Source organism: Schistocerca cancellata, chromosome 4 (genome assembly GCF_023864275.1).
Source record: "Schistocerca cancellata isolate TAMUIC-IGC-003103 chromosome 4, iqSchCanc2.1, whole genome shotgun sequence".
Taxonomy (NCBI): domain Eukaryota; kingdom Metazoa; phylum Arthropoda; class Insecta; order Orthoptera; family Acrididae; genus Schistocerca; species Schistocerca cancellata.
Genome location: NC_064629.1, coordinates 467,844,302 through 467,859,627, shown reverse-complemented (window position 1 = coordinate 467,859,627; position 15,326 = coordinate 467,844,302). Strand labels below are relative to the sequence as shown.

The 15,326-nt window shown below is 42.5% G+C and overlaps 1 protein-coding gene across 1 annotated transcript; it reads left to right on the top strand.

The window, feature by feature from the left end:
* The first annotated feature begins 1,940 nt into the window (after positions 1–1,940).
* LOC126184264 (basic proline-rich protein-like) lies at positions 1,941–14,971 on the top strand. The gene is made up of 2 exons (XM_049926637.1): positions 1,941–2,001; positions 13,755–14,971. The coding sequence occupies exons 1-2, from the start codon at positions 1,941–1,943 to the stop codon at positions 14,969–14,971; spliced, it is 1,278 nt and encodes a 425-aa protein (XP_049782594.1).
* Positions 14,972–15,326: the final 355 nt, after the last annotated feature.

Sequence of the window (15,326 nt, the reverse complement as noted above, 5' to 3'; positions counted from 1 at the left end):
CGGAAATGGACTTTAATTTTTCGCAACTAGGTAAAATTCCTTCCGAAGTAAAGATATGCCTCAGGAATTGAATATCTGCTCGAACAAACTCACATTTTGCGAGCTATAAAGTCATTCCACCTCGTCTCAGAGCCATGAGTACCTCCTCCAAAACTCGACAATGCTCATTCCACGTTTCTGTAGTGATCAATATATCTTCTACGTATATCACGAGTTTGTTCAGTAGACTCTCCTCCAGGATATGACTCAACGCTCTTACAAAAACTGCCACAGAAATAGTAAGTCCGAATGGTACTACTCCAAACCGGTAGCTTCGCCCTTCAAGAAGGGAAAGAAGTGTATCGTCTGCTTTCCTCTGCCAAAATCCCGAGGTCAGATCAACACTGGACATTAAATTGATATTATTAAAACTCTGCAGCAGTTCCTCCATATTGCCAGGCTGGTGTAATTCCCTTACAATTACTTCATTTATTTTTCTCGCATCTAATACAATTCTGACCGAGTCATCACGTTTTTTAACAATAGCGATAGGACTGCAGCAATCGCACCTACATTGTTCGACTATTCCCCAATCGAACATTTATTTTAATCGAACTCTGACGGCATCTCGATCAGCTATAGGTAATACGTACGGTTTGCAGTTAAAAAATTGGTTCGTGAGGTTTCACTTCCATAGTAGACTCGAAATCGGTAACTTTACCAGGTCGATCCGAGAATACGTCGCCGGCCGGAGTGGCCGAGCGGTTAAAGGCGCTACAGTCTGGAACCGCACGACCGCTACGGTCGCAGGTTCGAATCCTGCCTCGGGCATGGATGTGTGTGATGTCCTTAGGTTAGTTAGGTTTAAGTAGTTGTAAGTTCTAGGGGACTTATGACCACAGCAGTTGAGTCCCATAGTGCTCAGAGCCATTTGAACCATTTGATAATACGTCCTCGTAGCGGTCCAACAATCCCCACCCCACACAACTCTTTCTTTTCCCCTTCTGATATACCATTGACTGGATCAATCACTTCCTTAATTCTGTTATGCATATTGACTTCCTTACTCCGACCCTCAGTAACTATGGCATGAACAATCTGATTTTCACCTGTAAAAGTCTTTTAAATTTTACTTGCCCTTTTCACTCTGAAATTCAAATTCTACGCATTTCCCTACACACTTAAGCGAAGTATAACTGGCTGTACATTTACCATTTCCTTTCGTTCTAAATATTTCTCGCTCAATAAATCATATTCTACGTCTCGTCCCTTCTCTTCCAATTCTAGCGTACACACATCCTTTTCTATCCACTCCTCAATCTCATGTTTATCCCAAAATAATTCATTAAATATTTCCTTCACCCCAAATTCATTCCTTCCCTTTTCTAAACCTCTACCAATTTTAAACTTCTCTCGTTTCCACATATGCGGCAGAAACGACCGTAACGTTCTGCCGTACCAACGCCAATCAGTCACACTAAAATCACACTTCTCCTTCATATACCAATTCGTACGAACTTCATTACACATACTATCCCCATCCACACTATTTACTTCAGCCCTCTCTAAATTTTCTGTTAGTTCTTCTGCACATTTCTGCGATTCACTACCCACAGCATGTACAATTTTACTGCTTTTCCCCTCCAAAATATCAACACGTTCAGCCTCAACAAATAACACATCAATTCACTGTTAAACACTTTACCTTTCTGAAATAATACATCGATGCCTAAGCCATCATCACCATAAATATTCATCTCAGCAACCTTATCTGCTGGTACACCATTTAAATCACTACATAAATTCACATTAGAAACCTTACTTTCCTCCATCGACAAATTAACTTTATGTGAATCGTACACAACTTTATCCTCCGCCGCTACACTACACAAATTGCTGCTACCTTGTCGTACAATTTTGGAACTTCCAGACTTGCTACATACCGTTGTGATCGGACAAAAATGAGTACACAGGGCCATTTCTACACACTTTGCATCCAGATTAACCCCCGATTCTACGAGGGTGAGTCAAATGAAAACCTTAAATTTGTAATAACAAATCGAATTTTCGCGTCGTTTTTCTGTAAGTTGGTAAGCGTGCTACAAAAAGCGTGCAGAATGGCCTGTAGGTGGCAGCATAGTGCAGATGCACACATACCGTCGCGTTATCAGTATGAAGATGGCCGCGCCACTTGAGAATTGCACCAGGGAAGAACAGCGTTCTGTTATTCGGTTTTTGCGCAGTGAAGGTGTGAAACCTATTGAAATCCATCGACGAATGAAGGTTCAGTACGGTGATGCATGTTTGTCACAGCAGCAAGTCTACAAATGGAGTAGGAAGTTCACAAATGGTGTGACTTCAGTGGAAGATGCTCCTCGTCCAGGTCAGACACAACGAGTTGTTACTCCACAGACCATTGCAGCAGTTGAAGCCATAGTGAAGCAAAACCGCCGAGTGACACTGAATGACATTCCTCAGTACCAAAACCTAAGAAGTTTCGAACCTAACTGTTAGCAGGGAAGGTTATGCTGACACTCTTTTGGGACAGAAAAGGCGTCATTTTGGAGAGATCTCCTAAAAAATCACCTTCGGCCTGCAATCAAGTCAAAGCGACGTGGATTGCTGTCAGCAAGTGTCCTTTTGCAACATGACAATGCAAGGCCCCACACTGCCCGTACAACAGTTGCAACAATCACAGACCTGCATTTTGAGTGTCTTCCTCATCCACCATACTCACCAGACCTTGGCCCAAGTGATTTCCATATGTTTGGACCACTCAAAGACGCAATGGGAGGAAAGAAGTTCCGTTCTGATGAAGAGGTACACCACACGATGCATGAGTGGTTGCGCGGACTGCCAAAAGAATTTTTTTCTAAAGGAATTTATGCACTTTGTAAGCGCTGGAGGACTAGCATTGAGCATGGGGGAGATTATATATGAAAGTGATACAGCTTTGTACCACTTCTGCACAGTAAATAATATTTAAAAAAATATTTAAAGTTTTCATTTGACTCACCCTCGTACCTTACATACATTCTCACAGTCACACTCTGACAAACGTTTTAGATCCACACATTCATCAATAAGTTTCATTTCCCCTTCTTTCGTGAGTAGAAAAGCGTAAATTCCTTCCTCTGAAGTATCAATACCAGTAGCTTTTACATAATTACATAAATTACAATTGCTCTGTTCCTTTAAACAGAAATCATCTACGTCTGCCGATACATTTTTAACTTCAACTGCTGGCGGGACCAATGCTGAGCCTCCCTTAATAACATTGACGGTTTCCGCTGGAACACAATCACCCTCACTTGCAGCTGGGGAAACCAAAGCGATGCCGCCTTCACTAACATCGACGCTTCTCGCCGACTCACAAATACTTGCTACTACAACACCTTCCTTACTGCAATTGCTACTGTTTACTAATACGTCTTCAGAACTCTCCACATAATTTGCTTGCACAAAATTCATCTCCCCTTTAACTTCTTTTTGAACCACTGAATCTTTCCATTCACCACTATTCACACACTCATTCATTACATATTCAGAACTTACATCATTCCCCGAAATTTATTCCCGTTATTTGTACTTAGATCTGTCACAAATCTATGCTTCCGCCGTTACCCCTTGCTTTTATTGAAAGAGCCATCTTTATTGCCTTCCTTAAATACCCCATATTACATATTTGTTGTCTTTCTCCAAACCTATCAAAATTTCTACCATTACCATTATCTCCAGTCTTTTTCATCGCCTGTTCAGATCGCCATCCCCGGACCTGAGATGTGGCGAACATCAGTTTCGCGACCGGGTGTTACGCAGTTTCCCCCGTTAAATATAGACTCTTTACTTGGGTCTTGTTCACGGAAGTTATCTTTCCTGTTCGTTCTCCAATCATTCTGCTCATTCCAGCTACTGTCTCCCTGAGATTTCCCTTGCTTTCTCTCATGATTATTATTTTGGTGATGATTATTTGGATTCCCATTTTGATAACTACCACCCGGTTTCCTCTGAGGTTTTAACTTCAACAAATTCTAGAAATTCGTCCACGGAATCACATGGACTATGAACAAGATCCCAGTGCAAAGTTTCGGGTAATCGCCATTTTAACGTGGTGATTTCCACTGAATCCACAATAGATGTTTCACATGCATAAGCTTGCCAAGTTCGTGCTTGCAAAAATCTCTCATCATCCCATTACTGTACCTGTAACTCGGCCCGTTTAAAAATTCATTTTTGATCCTTGTTTGTTTTGCTTCGCTCCAAAATGTATTCAGAAAACGTTTTTCGAACTCCTCGTACGATTCGCACCAACTACATTTAATATTTGCCCAAGACTGCGGGTCTCCCTCCAAATGCCGTTTTATATATTTTATTTTGGCTTCGTCCGACATGCCGTGAACAAAAGCATCCCTACACGCAGCCAAGAATATCTTCCGTTATCTGTGTAAATTTCACAGATCTGCTATTTGCCCAAGGGATATTTATAACTGGAATGGCCTTTTGGGAGGCTAACGAATTTAAATCACTATTTATCTGTTGCATTTGTTTTTTAAATTCATTTTCACTAGTGATACTGGACTCTATTTTATTTTTAATTTTGCCCACTTCTTCTCCCTCCCCCTCCCCCACACCCCCCACCAACACGATTGGCAATGTCACTAACTGCAAAATTTATATCGCTTTTATGAGCATCTTGCGCTTTTATACAGTCGCTTACCGTGCCCCCAAGTTCCATCTGTATCTTATTCATTTTTCCCCAAGATCTTTTTCCACTGATTCGAATTTAGATTTTACTATTACAACTTCATCTGTAATTTTCCCCATATCCACTCAGACACATTTTAATTCATCATCAACTGATTTTTCAAGGTTACCCATAATTTTTTCAACTTCCTCTTTCATAGCGGAAATTATTTCAGTTCGCATTGTACCCATATCAGTCTGAACTGTACCGATATTATTTGCTGTTGTATTCATATTATTTCCCAATCCCTGGATCATTTGCATTAGTTGAGACATCATATCTCCCTCACACTCATTCCCCTTGCCTGAATCCCTACTAGTTACACTTTCGCGATCTGATTTTCGACTAACCGGCTCTCTTCCGTTTTCAGAATTACACATACTAGGTGACTGTTTTATATTCGCGAGATCTATAAGTGGAGCTTCAACCTTAGGGTTAAACACTATCTCACTATTTGTACGGGCACTTATCTGATATGAGATGGTTCCCTCTACCATAGTGATGCCGTCAGTTGTAGTGGAAGACGACACCGAAGACTGCGCTGGTGTACTCCAAGACACTGCCGTCGTATTGCTGTCGATCTGTGTCCGCCACTGGAGAAGTCGCCTGCTGTAGTTGTAGCTGCTGCCGGTTACCGCGTGTTTCAACTGTCTCCGATACCGCTGTCCGTTAAACGCGCTAACCGCTACTGTTCTCTGCACTCAACTTATTTAGACTCTGAGCCCCCGCGCAAATTCCCTTTAACGTGATAGATTAAGACCTCTACAAATAGCATGTGTTAGTTGTGAAAATAGCTGCGCAATTTCACTGTTTCCAGATACCTATTTGCGGAAAAAACCGATCTCAAACTGTGATTTGTGAGAGGTTCACTACACAGAAATATCTACTGGTTTTGCAAAGGTTTTCACATTTCGCATAGTACGCTGAATAACAGAGAGCATAGGTATTACCACTTTGCAGGACACAAATCTCAGACGAGAAACCTCCAATTGCGGGCTTTCAAATAAAATGAAGTGGTGGTGTGGTGGCTCTCAACTACGTACCCACAGACTCAGAGTTGAAATATTAAAAGTTTTGGCTGATTTTGTTGTCTAGGGGCTGGGATACGTAGTTGCCACATTACAAGCCAAATACTGCTGAGTCTAACAATATGCCATATGGATATACACACGGATCGAATGATCTAAGGATCCTATCACTCGGCAATTGCGAATTTTGACGTAACATAGACATTTATAAATGAAAGATTTCAATTAAATAAATTCTGCAGGTACTATTTTAACGACTTTAAATGACGAGTACGATATCAGAAGTACCTTTAAGAATGCCTTTTATTAATGTGAAACACTTATTGGTGTCGAAGGCCCAGCAATTAAATAAAATATAAGTTGAATAACAGGAACAATAGATTCCTACTTCACGTAATTAGTTATGAACAATAACATAGCTCGTGAGATATTCACTTCTAAACGCATACTACGTCTTCACTGCAGAAGCCACAGAAATCTCACAAGTGCGCAAGTCGTCACTACGCAATGTTTGTATCTCCCATGACCACGCGCAAACTACTCAACTCTCCAAGTCTTTCCCGCGACTGTGGGTCCGTCGCACCGTACTGTCCAGGACACTCTCGTATCCTCTCCCGTACTGCCCAGAATTCCCCTGTCCTCTCTCAAAACGATGCTCCTCTCCCACTTCCATACAGTCTCTCCACATGTCCTTTTTGGAATGATCACTGTGTTTGGCTAGAGCGCTCCTACCCTGTCTCCAAGCCAACGCGCACTCAAAAACATAATGAAACACATTCGAAGTACTGGATTTACATTTAAATAACTTGAAATTAAAAAATATTCCCATGACTGGACCGTAAACATGCTCTAACACACATTATTAAATATATAAACTAATAAAATGAACGTATATCAAAGGAATAGAAGCATAAGTAGGGCAGTAGCCCAATGTCTCTGTGCTTTCTAAAACACAGTAAATATTTGACCAATGTCTTCACGAATAGTATATATCGGATATAAACAAAGACATAGATGAATAAATATATTGATAAGCATGCTGCTACCGTTTTTTTTCGTGTAAATGTGGAGCACTTATGGCCTGACGCGATCGATAGTAGTCGGCCCCTTCGACCTCCAATAAATCATGTACTATTCAAGTTACATGCCTGTAATTTATACCAATTAGCTTTCTAAAGACACGTCGATCGACAAAATCGGATGAACCGTTTAGATTTTGGAAATTCGTTGCTGGGTGTTACTTGTATAATTTATCGTCAGATACTAAGCCTTAATAAAGATAATGAAAATCTGATTACACCATCAGAATCGTCGTGCAAATAATGGTAATGCACATGTTTCTTTTTGCGGTATCGTGATTCATCTGGCTACTATTAATTTCTATACGAACTGTGAAATGTCTACCATTATGGTTTCACGAAGTCCACCATCTTTGGCACTCCACGGCATACAAATCTCATCCATCGACACAAAGCCCATTCCGCGACACAGCGTTAAGATGGAATTCCCAGTCACATGGTCGACCTGGACCACGCGCTGGGGCTGTCCCTCTTGCGCCGGCTAACGTACGGCACCACGCGGTCGCAGACGATCCCCGGCTTTGCGTGCGGCCCTTATGGCCACGCCAACTCCGACCTTAGAATATTTTCAGGGCGACACAACTCACTCGTTACCTCACAGTATGCACATAATCTAGAAGACTAGTTTTAATGGATTATTTGGTAATGGCAGGAGGCTATACTAGTACCTCGATACACTATTTGAAAAAAAAAAGAAGACAGTCAGGACCATTAATGGCTTATAAAACAGTGCCTATAGCTTTAACGTGAAAATAATTACACAAAACACCAGTACTGGTAGCTGTTTTGTACACTATCTAATGGTGGAATTCTGAATTACTCTGCCGGATGATTGAAATCAATTCGGCTGTCATATTACTTCCTATAGAACCTAGGCTGGGAAACAAGCTTTAGTATACACTAGCAGCTATGGCAGGCAGAAACTGAGCCGTCGTAGATGTGTAACGATTCCACCACGCTGCATTAATATCAGTATGGTGTTCTAATTCGAGGCTATTCAGAAACTAAGGTCAGATCAGTCGCGAAATGCAAACCACAATGAAAATCAAAAATGTTTTATTTGCAACGGTTTTCTACCCCTTCCAGATACATTTATACATAGTTGCCATTCCTATATAGACGCCGGCCGCTGTGACAGAGCGGTTCTAGGCGCTTCAGTCCAAAACCGCGCTGCTGCTACGGTCGCAGGTTCGAATCCTGCCTCAGGCATGGGTGAGTGTGATGTCCTTAGGTTAGTTAGGTGTATGTAGTTCTAAGTCTAGAGGACTCATGATCTCAGATGTTAAGTCCCATAGTATTAAAGCCATTTTAACCATTTGAACCTACACAGACATCTGTCGTAGCAGTGTACCCACTTTCCAATACCCTCGTCATAGAAGACAGCCGCCTATGCCTTCCGCCACTTTTCTATGCTACTTTGCAGTTCGTTAGCTGTGCCAAAATGATGTCTTCATAGCCAGCGGTTTATCTGAGCAGAGATGAACATCAGAGGGAGCCAAGTGCAGGCTGCATCGTGGGTGATCAAATACTTCCCACGGAAAACGTTGCAGAGACCTCAACATTGTCCCTGCAGTGTGCGGCCGAGAAGTTTCATGAAGAAGGAACTACATGCCATTGTAACCTACGTGAGGTTGCATGAAATCAGGCGCAACCTCGCAGGGCGCACCCATAGTTGGTGGGGGATGCTGTTCCTTTAGGCATCTTCACGTGCTCACTACATGCTCAGAACTGAAAAGAGTGACGTGACGCGATCGACAGATATACTGAGATACTATCCACCACATCTCTGGAAAGCTTCATCGGATTTTCACTGTCCTTTCCTTTTCACGACTTGTTGTACCTTACTTTCCGAACAGATCTCATAAATGCCTACGATTACTCATGGACTTTATAATTATTTGTCAGCTGTTAGCAACATTTATCCTCGAAGTCGTTCCACAGATTTCCGCAGGTGGTCGTGTAGGCGCCGCCGAGTTACGACTGGTTTACTGTGGTGGGATGTCGCCTCACTGAATGCCAGATTTATGTAGCAGTGCCTTTTGCACAGGGCACCAGGCCGGAGACAATAACGCATATATTGTGCAAAATTTTTCGCTCGTTGCTGTGGAGGGGATTAATGTGTTCACCCCCCTCTGTCTGTCTCTCTCTTTAGTTGCGTATTTTGCAGTACTGTGCTAAATCTTATACACACAGTATCCTAGGTTGAAAGCGTCATAATTTTGCCATAACGTCGTTATTGCTGCCAACATGATAATGAACTTGTTTCACCGCACCTCAGTACTGTAAGGATGGCTTTGCAAGAGTTTGTGTATCTATCTGTGGTATTTCTGCTATGTTCCCACCACGCTAATCTTACCAGGAAGACGGACCCACAAATTTCATCTAGATGAGCGGCTAGATTAACATTTTGCAAAAATTATCGAATAACTCGCAAGAATAAAATTTAGAAACAATGTAATGCACTCAAGATGCGCATTTTGTCGTACTCTGCTAATCTTTTTACGCATCATATCGTTGGTTGGAAGCATCAGAGTTTTTGCTATGATGTCACACAATATAATATAGTGGTGAGTTAACAGGGGTTTATGTATTGTGGTGTAGTATTTCCTATAATTACTATAACTTTGGTGAGAAATCTGTAAAACTGCTATGCATATAGAATTCGCTATGACATTATTTCCACTGTATTCATTTGTACCTCACACACTACTGTGACGTCACACACACACACACACACACACACACACACACACACAATAGTAATGTGATTGGCTGAGAGCCTCATGACGTCGACGTGACTTTGGGAGCAGTGGGACTGTACTCACGTAATTGGATAAAATACCTAAAATTTGGGGAAAACACGAAAAATGTGCAAAAATACGTAAAATGTCGACGTGAAGTCGGAATCAGAGAGACAGAGATCGTGTTATTAAATGAAACACATAACATTTTGAAAAATACTTAAATTGTGGAAAATACGAAAAATTGTGGAATCTATGGAAAAATACGTAAAATTCTGTAAAACATGCAAGAATGAGAGTACATGCATATCTTCCTGCGTGTGGACTGTGCTGGTGCCTCGAATGACATAATATTAAATTGTTATTTACCAATAGGCCTTGGGTGATATCGGTTAACGTAGTCTGTTGTTAACAAAGAGACACACCCTGATCCTTGCCCAAGGCTGTCCAGCTCTAGAGTATACCCCACCGACTCACGTGTCCCAGTTACAATCGATGAAGTTGGGGAAGGGGTGCTTGAATCTCATTAGTTCTGGGAGTAGGAGAATGGAGGAGGAGAGGGAGAAGGAGGGGACTGGGATGGGATTCCCTTAGATCAAATCCCAGTGATTTTCTGGGGAGGAGTGGAGTGGTGAGAGACCTTCAATATTAGTCGCCCAAGTGTGTAATGTGACACTAGATAAGAAACAGGTTATACTCGTAAATGGATCATGATCCGTACCAGCACTTACAACCTACTTACATAACCCATATTTCTGTAAGTAAGGTGGCTGTGACGTTGGTACAACTTGAAAGGCGCTACACTTTATGCTATAAAATGTTTGTGTTCAATGTTCCATATTTGACTGTTCTAATTACAAGTCTGGGGTAACATCCTCACAGCACAGTGACCGACTATATTCTGTCTTATCAATAGTATTCAGGAACGCTCATATAACATGGAACTGAGCACCAGATGTCACGAAATGTGGTTCGACGAGTAGAAAATATCTCTTGAAGTAATTTATTGTCAATATAGAAGCTGTAACAGTAGTATGGGTCGGTCAGGAGAGCTGAGTGACTTCGAACATGGACAAGCCATTGAACGTCAGACAAGCAACATATCAGGGGCATTTAAGCACTTCTAAAGCTGCCCAAGTCGCCTATTGGTGATGTTATTGTGAAGTGGAAATGCGGAGGAACAGCCACAACTAAATCAAGACCAGAGAGACTGTCACATACTTCGCAGGGTGGTTGTAGAATATCATATGAAATTAGCAGAAGAAATCCTGGCTTCTACAGTGGTGCTAGCAGTCCAGCTAGCATAATGACTGTGCCTTGGGAGCAGCACCTCGTGGGCCACAAATGGCTCAACTTAGAACTACTTAAACCTAACTTACCTAAGGACATCACACACATCCATGCCCGAGGCAGAATTCGAACTTGCGACCGTAGCAGTCGCGTGGTTCCGGACTAAAGCGCTTAGAACCGTTCGGCTACAGCGGACGGCCGTGAGCCATACATTTCTGTAGTCGACGCTAGGCCACGTTTTAGGGAATGTAAATAGGCGACTGGACTGTGGATGACTGGAAAAGAGTGATTTAGAGTGATATATGACGTAATACCCTATGACAATCGAATGGCTGGATTTGAGTTCGCTCGCTGTATGCCTGGATGATGTTTCCTGCCATCATGTGTAACGCCAACAGTGAAGTTCAGAAGGCATGGTGTTACTGTATGGGACTGTTTTTCGTGGTTGGGGTGTGTTGCCCTTACTGCGCTTAATAATACTCTAAATGCACAAGGAGATTCACAAATCTTAGAGCAATGTGTTCTGTGTAAAGTACAGGAACAGTTTGAAGAGAATGGTTGAATCAGCATGACAGTGCTTCCTGTCGTAAAACAGCATCTATGAGGCAAAGCTTTGTGGACAGTAGCAATCCTGAAACGGAATGGCCTAATGGAATACATCTGAGACAATCTGAAACATCGACTTCGCTCCAGATCCTAGAACCCGACTTCACTACCTTCTCTTGTTTGTACTCTTGAGGAAGAATGAGGTGCAATTCCCCCACAGACATACAAACACCTCATTGAAAGTATCCCAAGCAGAGTTGAAGTTGAGATAAACGTGAAGGATTGACACATGCCGTATTAATCTCCACTAATAAGTGTCCAGATTCTTCGGAAGTAGTGTTATTAAAACACATTCACTATTTACATGAAATGTATTTGCAGTTACGAATACTAACAACAGTCAACTGTATAATGGAATAATGATAATGAAAATTTATGCCGGGCCAATATCGGATTTCCCGCTTTATGTCAGCGGTCGCCTTAAATTCTTTGGACATCTGTGCATACTCACAGCCAGACCCATACTTCTATATGCCGTCGTTCCTGAGTCACAACCTGTACTCGTATACACATTATGTGATTCCCGTACGGGGGAGGGGGGGATTTTAAATGAAAGTCGCTCCCTGATATTAGCGGATAAATACAATGTTGCAGTTCCTATGTTGTTAAGAAAAACGATGTAGCTTTCCTTTGGACATGCGTGCATGTCCAATTTCGAATCGCTTTGCATGCTATTTTCCGTTGTAGTATTAAAGCAAGTGTGACTGGTCAGATAACTTTCATCTAACATGTTGTAGTCAGTTGCGCTCGTTAATTAATATAATGAATATGGGTCAAAGATTTGTCTATGATAGAGAGTAGTTTTTTAAATTCAGTGCATCTTAGGATGTACTTGCGCTAGTAATAGAAATTTAAACAGAGCAGACACTGTATTTAAAAGTCGACTCCCCTTTGACTATAACTGTGCATTCCATTACAAAGCTCAACACGGTATCAGACGAAGAACACCCTATTGACCATCTCCGTTGGGGAACAAATGGAGTGAGCTGCCAATGGAACTCTATAATTTCTCAAACCAAGCAGGACTTCAGCACCAGATCAAAGATCTTGTAAAAAGAACTAAATTATCCAAGGACACTGCAGTTGCGGGATATTTTGTACCTTCAGCTGGACGCCATTGTGGTGGTAAGTGTCTGGTTAATAGGAGCGTACTATGGTTTGTAAGGATGCAGATCGAATATTATATAATTATCGTTAAACAAAAATTCCCAGAAAGTTACATTATGTATCTAGTAAAGGCCATAATTTCATTTTATATGAAGCTTAGAATACATAGTGTAGCACCTAATTACAATTTTAACTTTAATACAGAAATACTAAGTTAGCGCGTTAATAAATCTGATCTGCTGCTTAGTAAATAATAAAGAGTTTTAAAATTAAAATAGTTTTTTATAAATCTCGTGTCAAAGTGAGGAGAAAATGTTAAATGTTAGTCCATATGTCTTACCAAACATCTTGCAGAATTTTGCTGGACTGTTTTTTACCAGTTTCTGATTGCAAAGTGCTAAAAACTTGGCTAGTGGATAAGTGTGATATAACCATGCAGTTAATAACTGAAAATATTGTTTCACCAGCTACAGATTGATACCCTTCATAGAGAGGTAGGTATTCTTGTTGTTCAGGAATAATGGAAAGCAAAAATTTCTTTATACGCTGTAAGTATAACCTTCAGAGGGAAGTCGGTATTCCTTGTGTTCATGGATAACAAAAAGTGTAAATCGGTTTACATGCTATAAGTCAAATCTGTAATAGGGATTTTCAGTCGTAGAACTTACGTTTTCAGCAGGAATATATCAGTTACGCTACATTTTTTTCAATAACAGTAGCTTTTATTTCTGACAGTGACATAAGGCACAAAACGTTTCATTTTATAGTGGTATAAAACAGCTCAGTAACTGATGAAAACATCACACTGTTGGATATTGATTATGTAAGTGCATATCTTCAAAAATTCGTATTGTTGTTTGTGCACAGGATTCGTCCACGTACAGTACATGCAATGAAACAATAATAATACTGTGTCAATCGTGTGATGCAAAATATATTTCAATTCATGAATTTTTATCACTAAACAATGAAATGTTACAATTCATGCTGATGCTGATCTAATAAACTGCATTTAGTTGGGAACAATTTCTTGTAGGATATGAAGTACATCAGTAAACAGTGACTAGCTGTTATGTCCACATTTATACATTAAAACTTTGTGTGTACATTTACCATCCCAATGGCCATTCACTTTGCCTGGTATTCACACGTTATGTGGAATTGCCATGCCTTACTCCAGATCTAGGTGGGGCCCATCCTCCACCTCCACCTCCCCAACCACCTCCCCATCCCCCTCCCCCTCCCCCTCCCACTCCACCTCCACCTCCACCTCCTCCTCCTCCTCCACCTCCACCTCCACCTCCACCTCCACCTCCACCTCCACCTCCACCTCCACCTCCACCTCCACCTGCATGTCCCCAACCACCTCCACCTCCAACTCCACCTCCACCTCCACCTCCACCACCTCCACCTCCACCTCCCCCTCCACCTCCCCCTCCACCTCCACCGCCACCCCCACCTCCACCTCCACTAACTCCACCACCTACACCTCCACCTACTAATGGATCTTCACTTCCACCCACAATGCCACCTACACCTCCACCTACAACTCCCCCTCCACCTCCAGCCCCACCTCCTACTCCACCTCCATCTCCACCTACACCTCCAACTCCACCACTACCTCCAACTCCACCACTACCTCCAACACCTCCTCCACCTCCACCTCCAAATCCACCTCCACCTCCAACTATACCTCCACCTCCACCTCCCCAACCACCTCCTCCTGCAACTCCCCCTCCACCACCACCTCCACCTCCACCTCCACCTCCCCCTCCACCTCCACCTCCAGATCCCCAACCACCTCCACCTCCGACTCCACCTCCAACTCCACCTCCACCTCCCCCTCCACCTCCACCTCCAGATCCCCAACCACCTCCAACTCCACCTCCAACTCCACCTCCACCTCCACCTCCACCACCACCACCTCCAACTCCACCACCAACTCCACCACCAACTCCACCTCCACCTCCAACTCCGCCACCAACTCCACCTCCACCTCCACCTCCAACCCCACCTCCACCACCTCCAACTCCACCACCAACGCCACCTGCACCTCCAACTCCGCCACCAACTCCACCTCCTACTCCACCTCCACCTCCAACCCCACCTCCACCACCTCCAACTCCACCACCAACGCCACCTGCACCTCCAACTCCGCCACCAACTCCACCTCCTACTCCACCTCCACCTCCACCTACAACTCCTCCTCCACCTCCAATTCCACCTCCAACTCCACCTCCACCTGCACCTCCACTTCCTCCTCCAACTCCACCACCATCTCCTCCTGCACCTCCACCTCCAACTCCACCTCCACCTCCATCTCCTCCTGGAACCTCACATTCACATGTATCATGGCATGGACCATCTTCTTCAGGCGGATGTATCTTGTCCAGTTGAACTAGCACCCCTGCAAAAATATACAAATTAAAGGTAAGTTTGTCTACTTATCGCTAAGGGGGAAGGGTACAGTATCAGCATTACAGTCCTGCTCATTAGCTGAAAGCCTTTATAATATTTTCCAACTTTGTTTAAAAAGTATTTAAATGGTAAAATGATTAAATATTTCGTTAATTTTTAAAAGGATATTTGTAAAATAAATTGGTTAAGTCACCAATTGCATTCTTCTACAACATAACAACTGAAGGTAGTGTTTACAGCAAAAATGAAGCACTTGTTTTCACTAGACTAAACTGAATAGAATAAGCAAAAGGTAGTAATGGAGTGTGTTACAAAAGATGTGGAATGGACAATA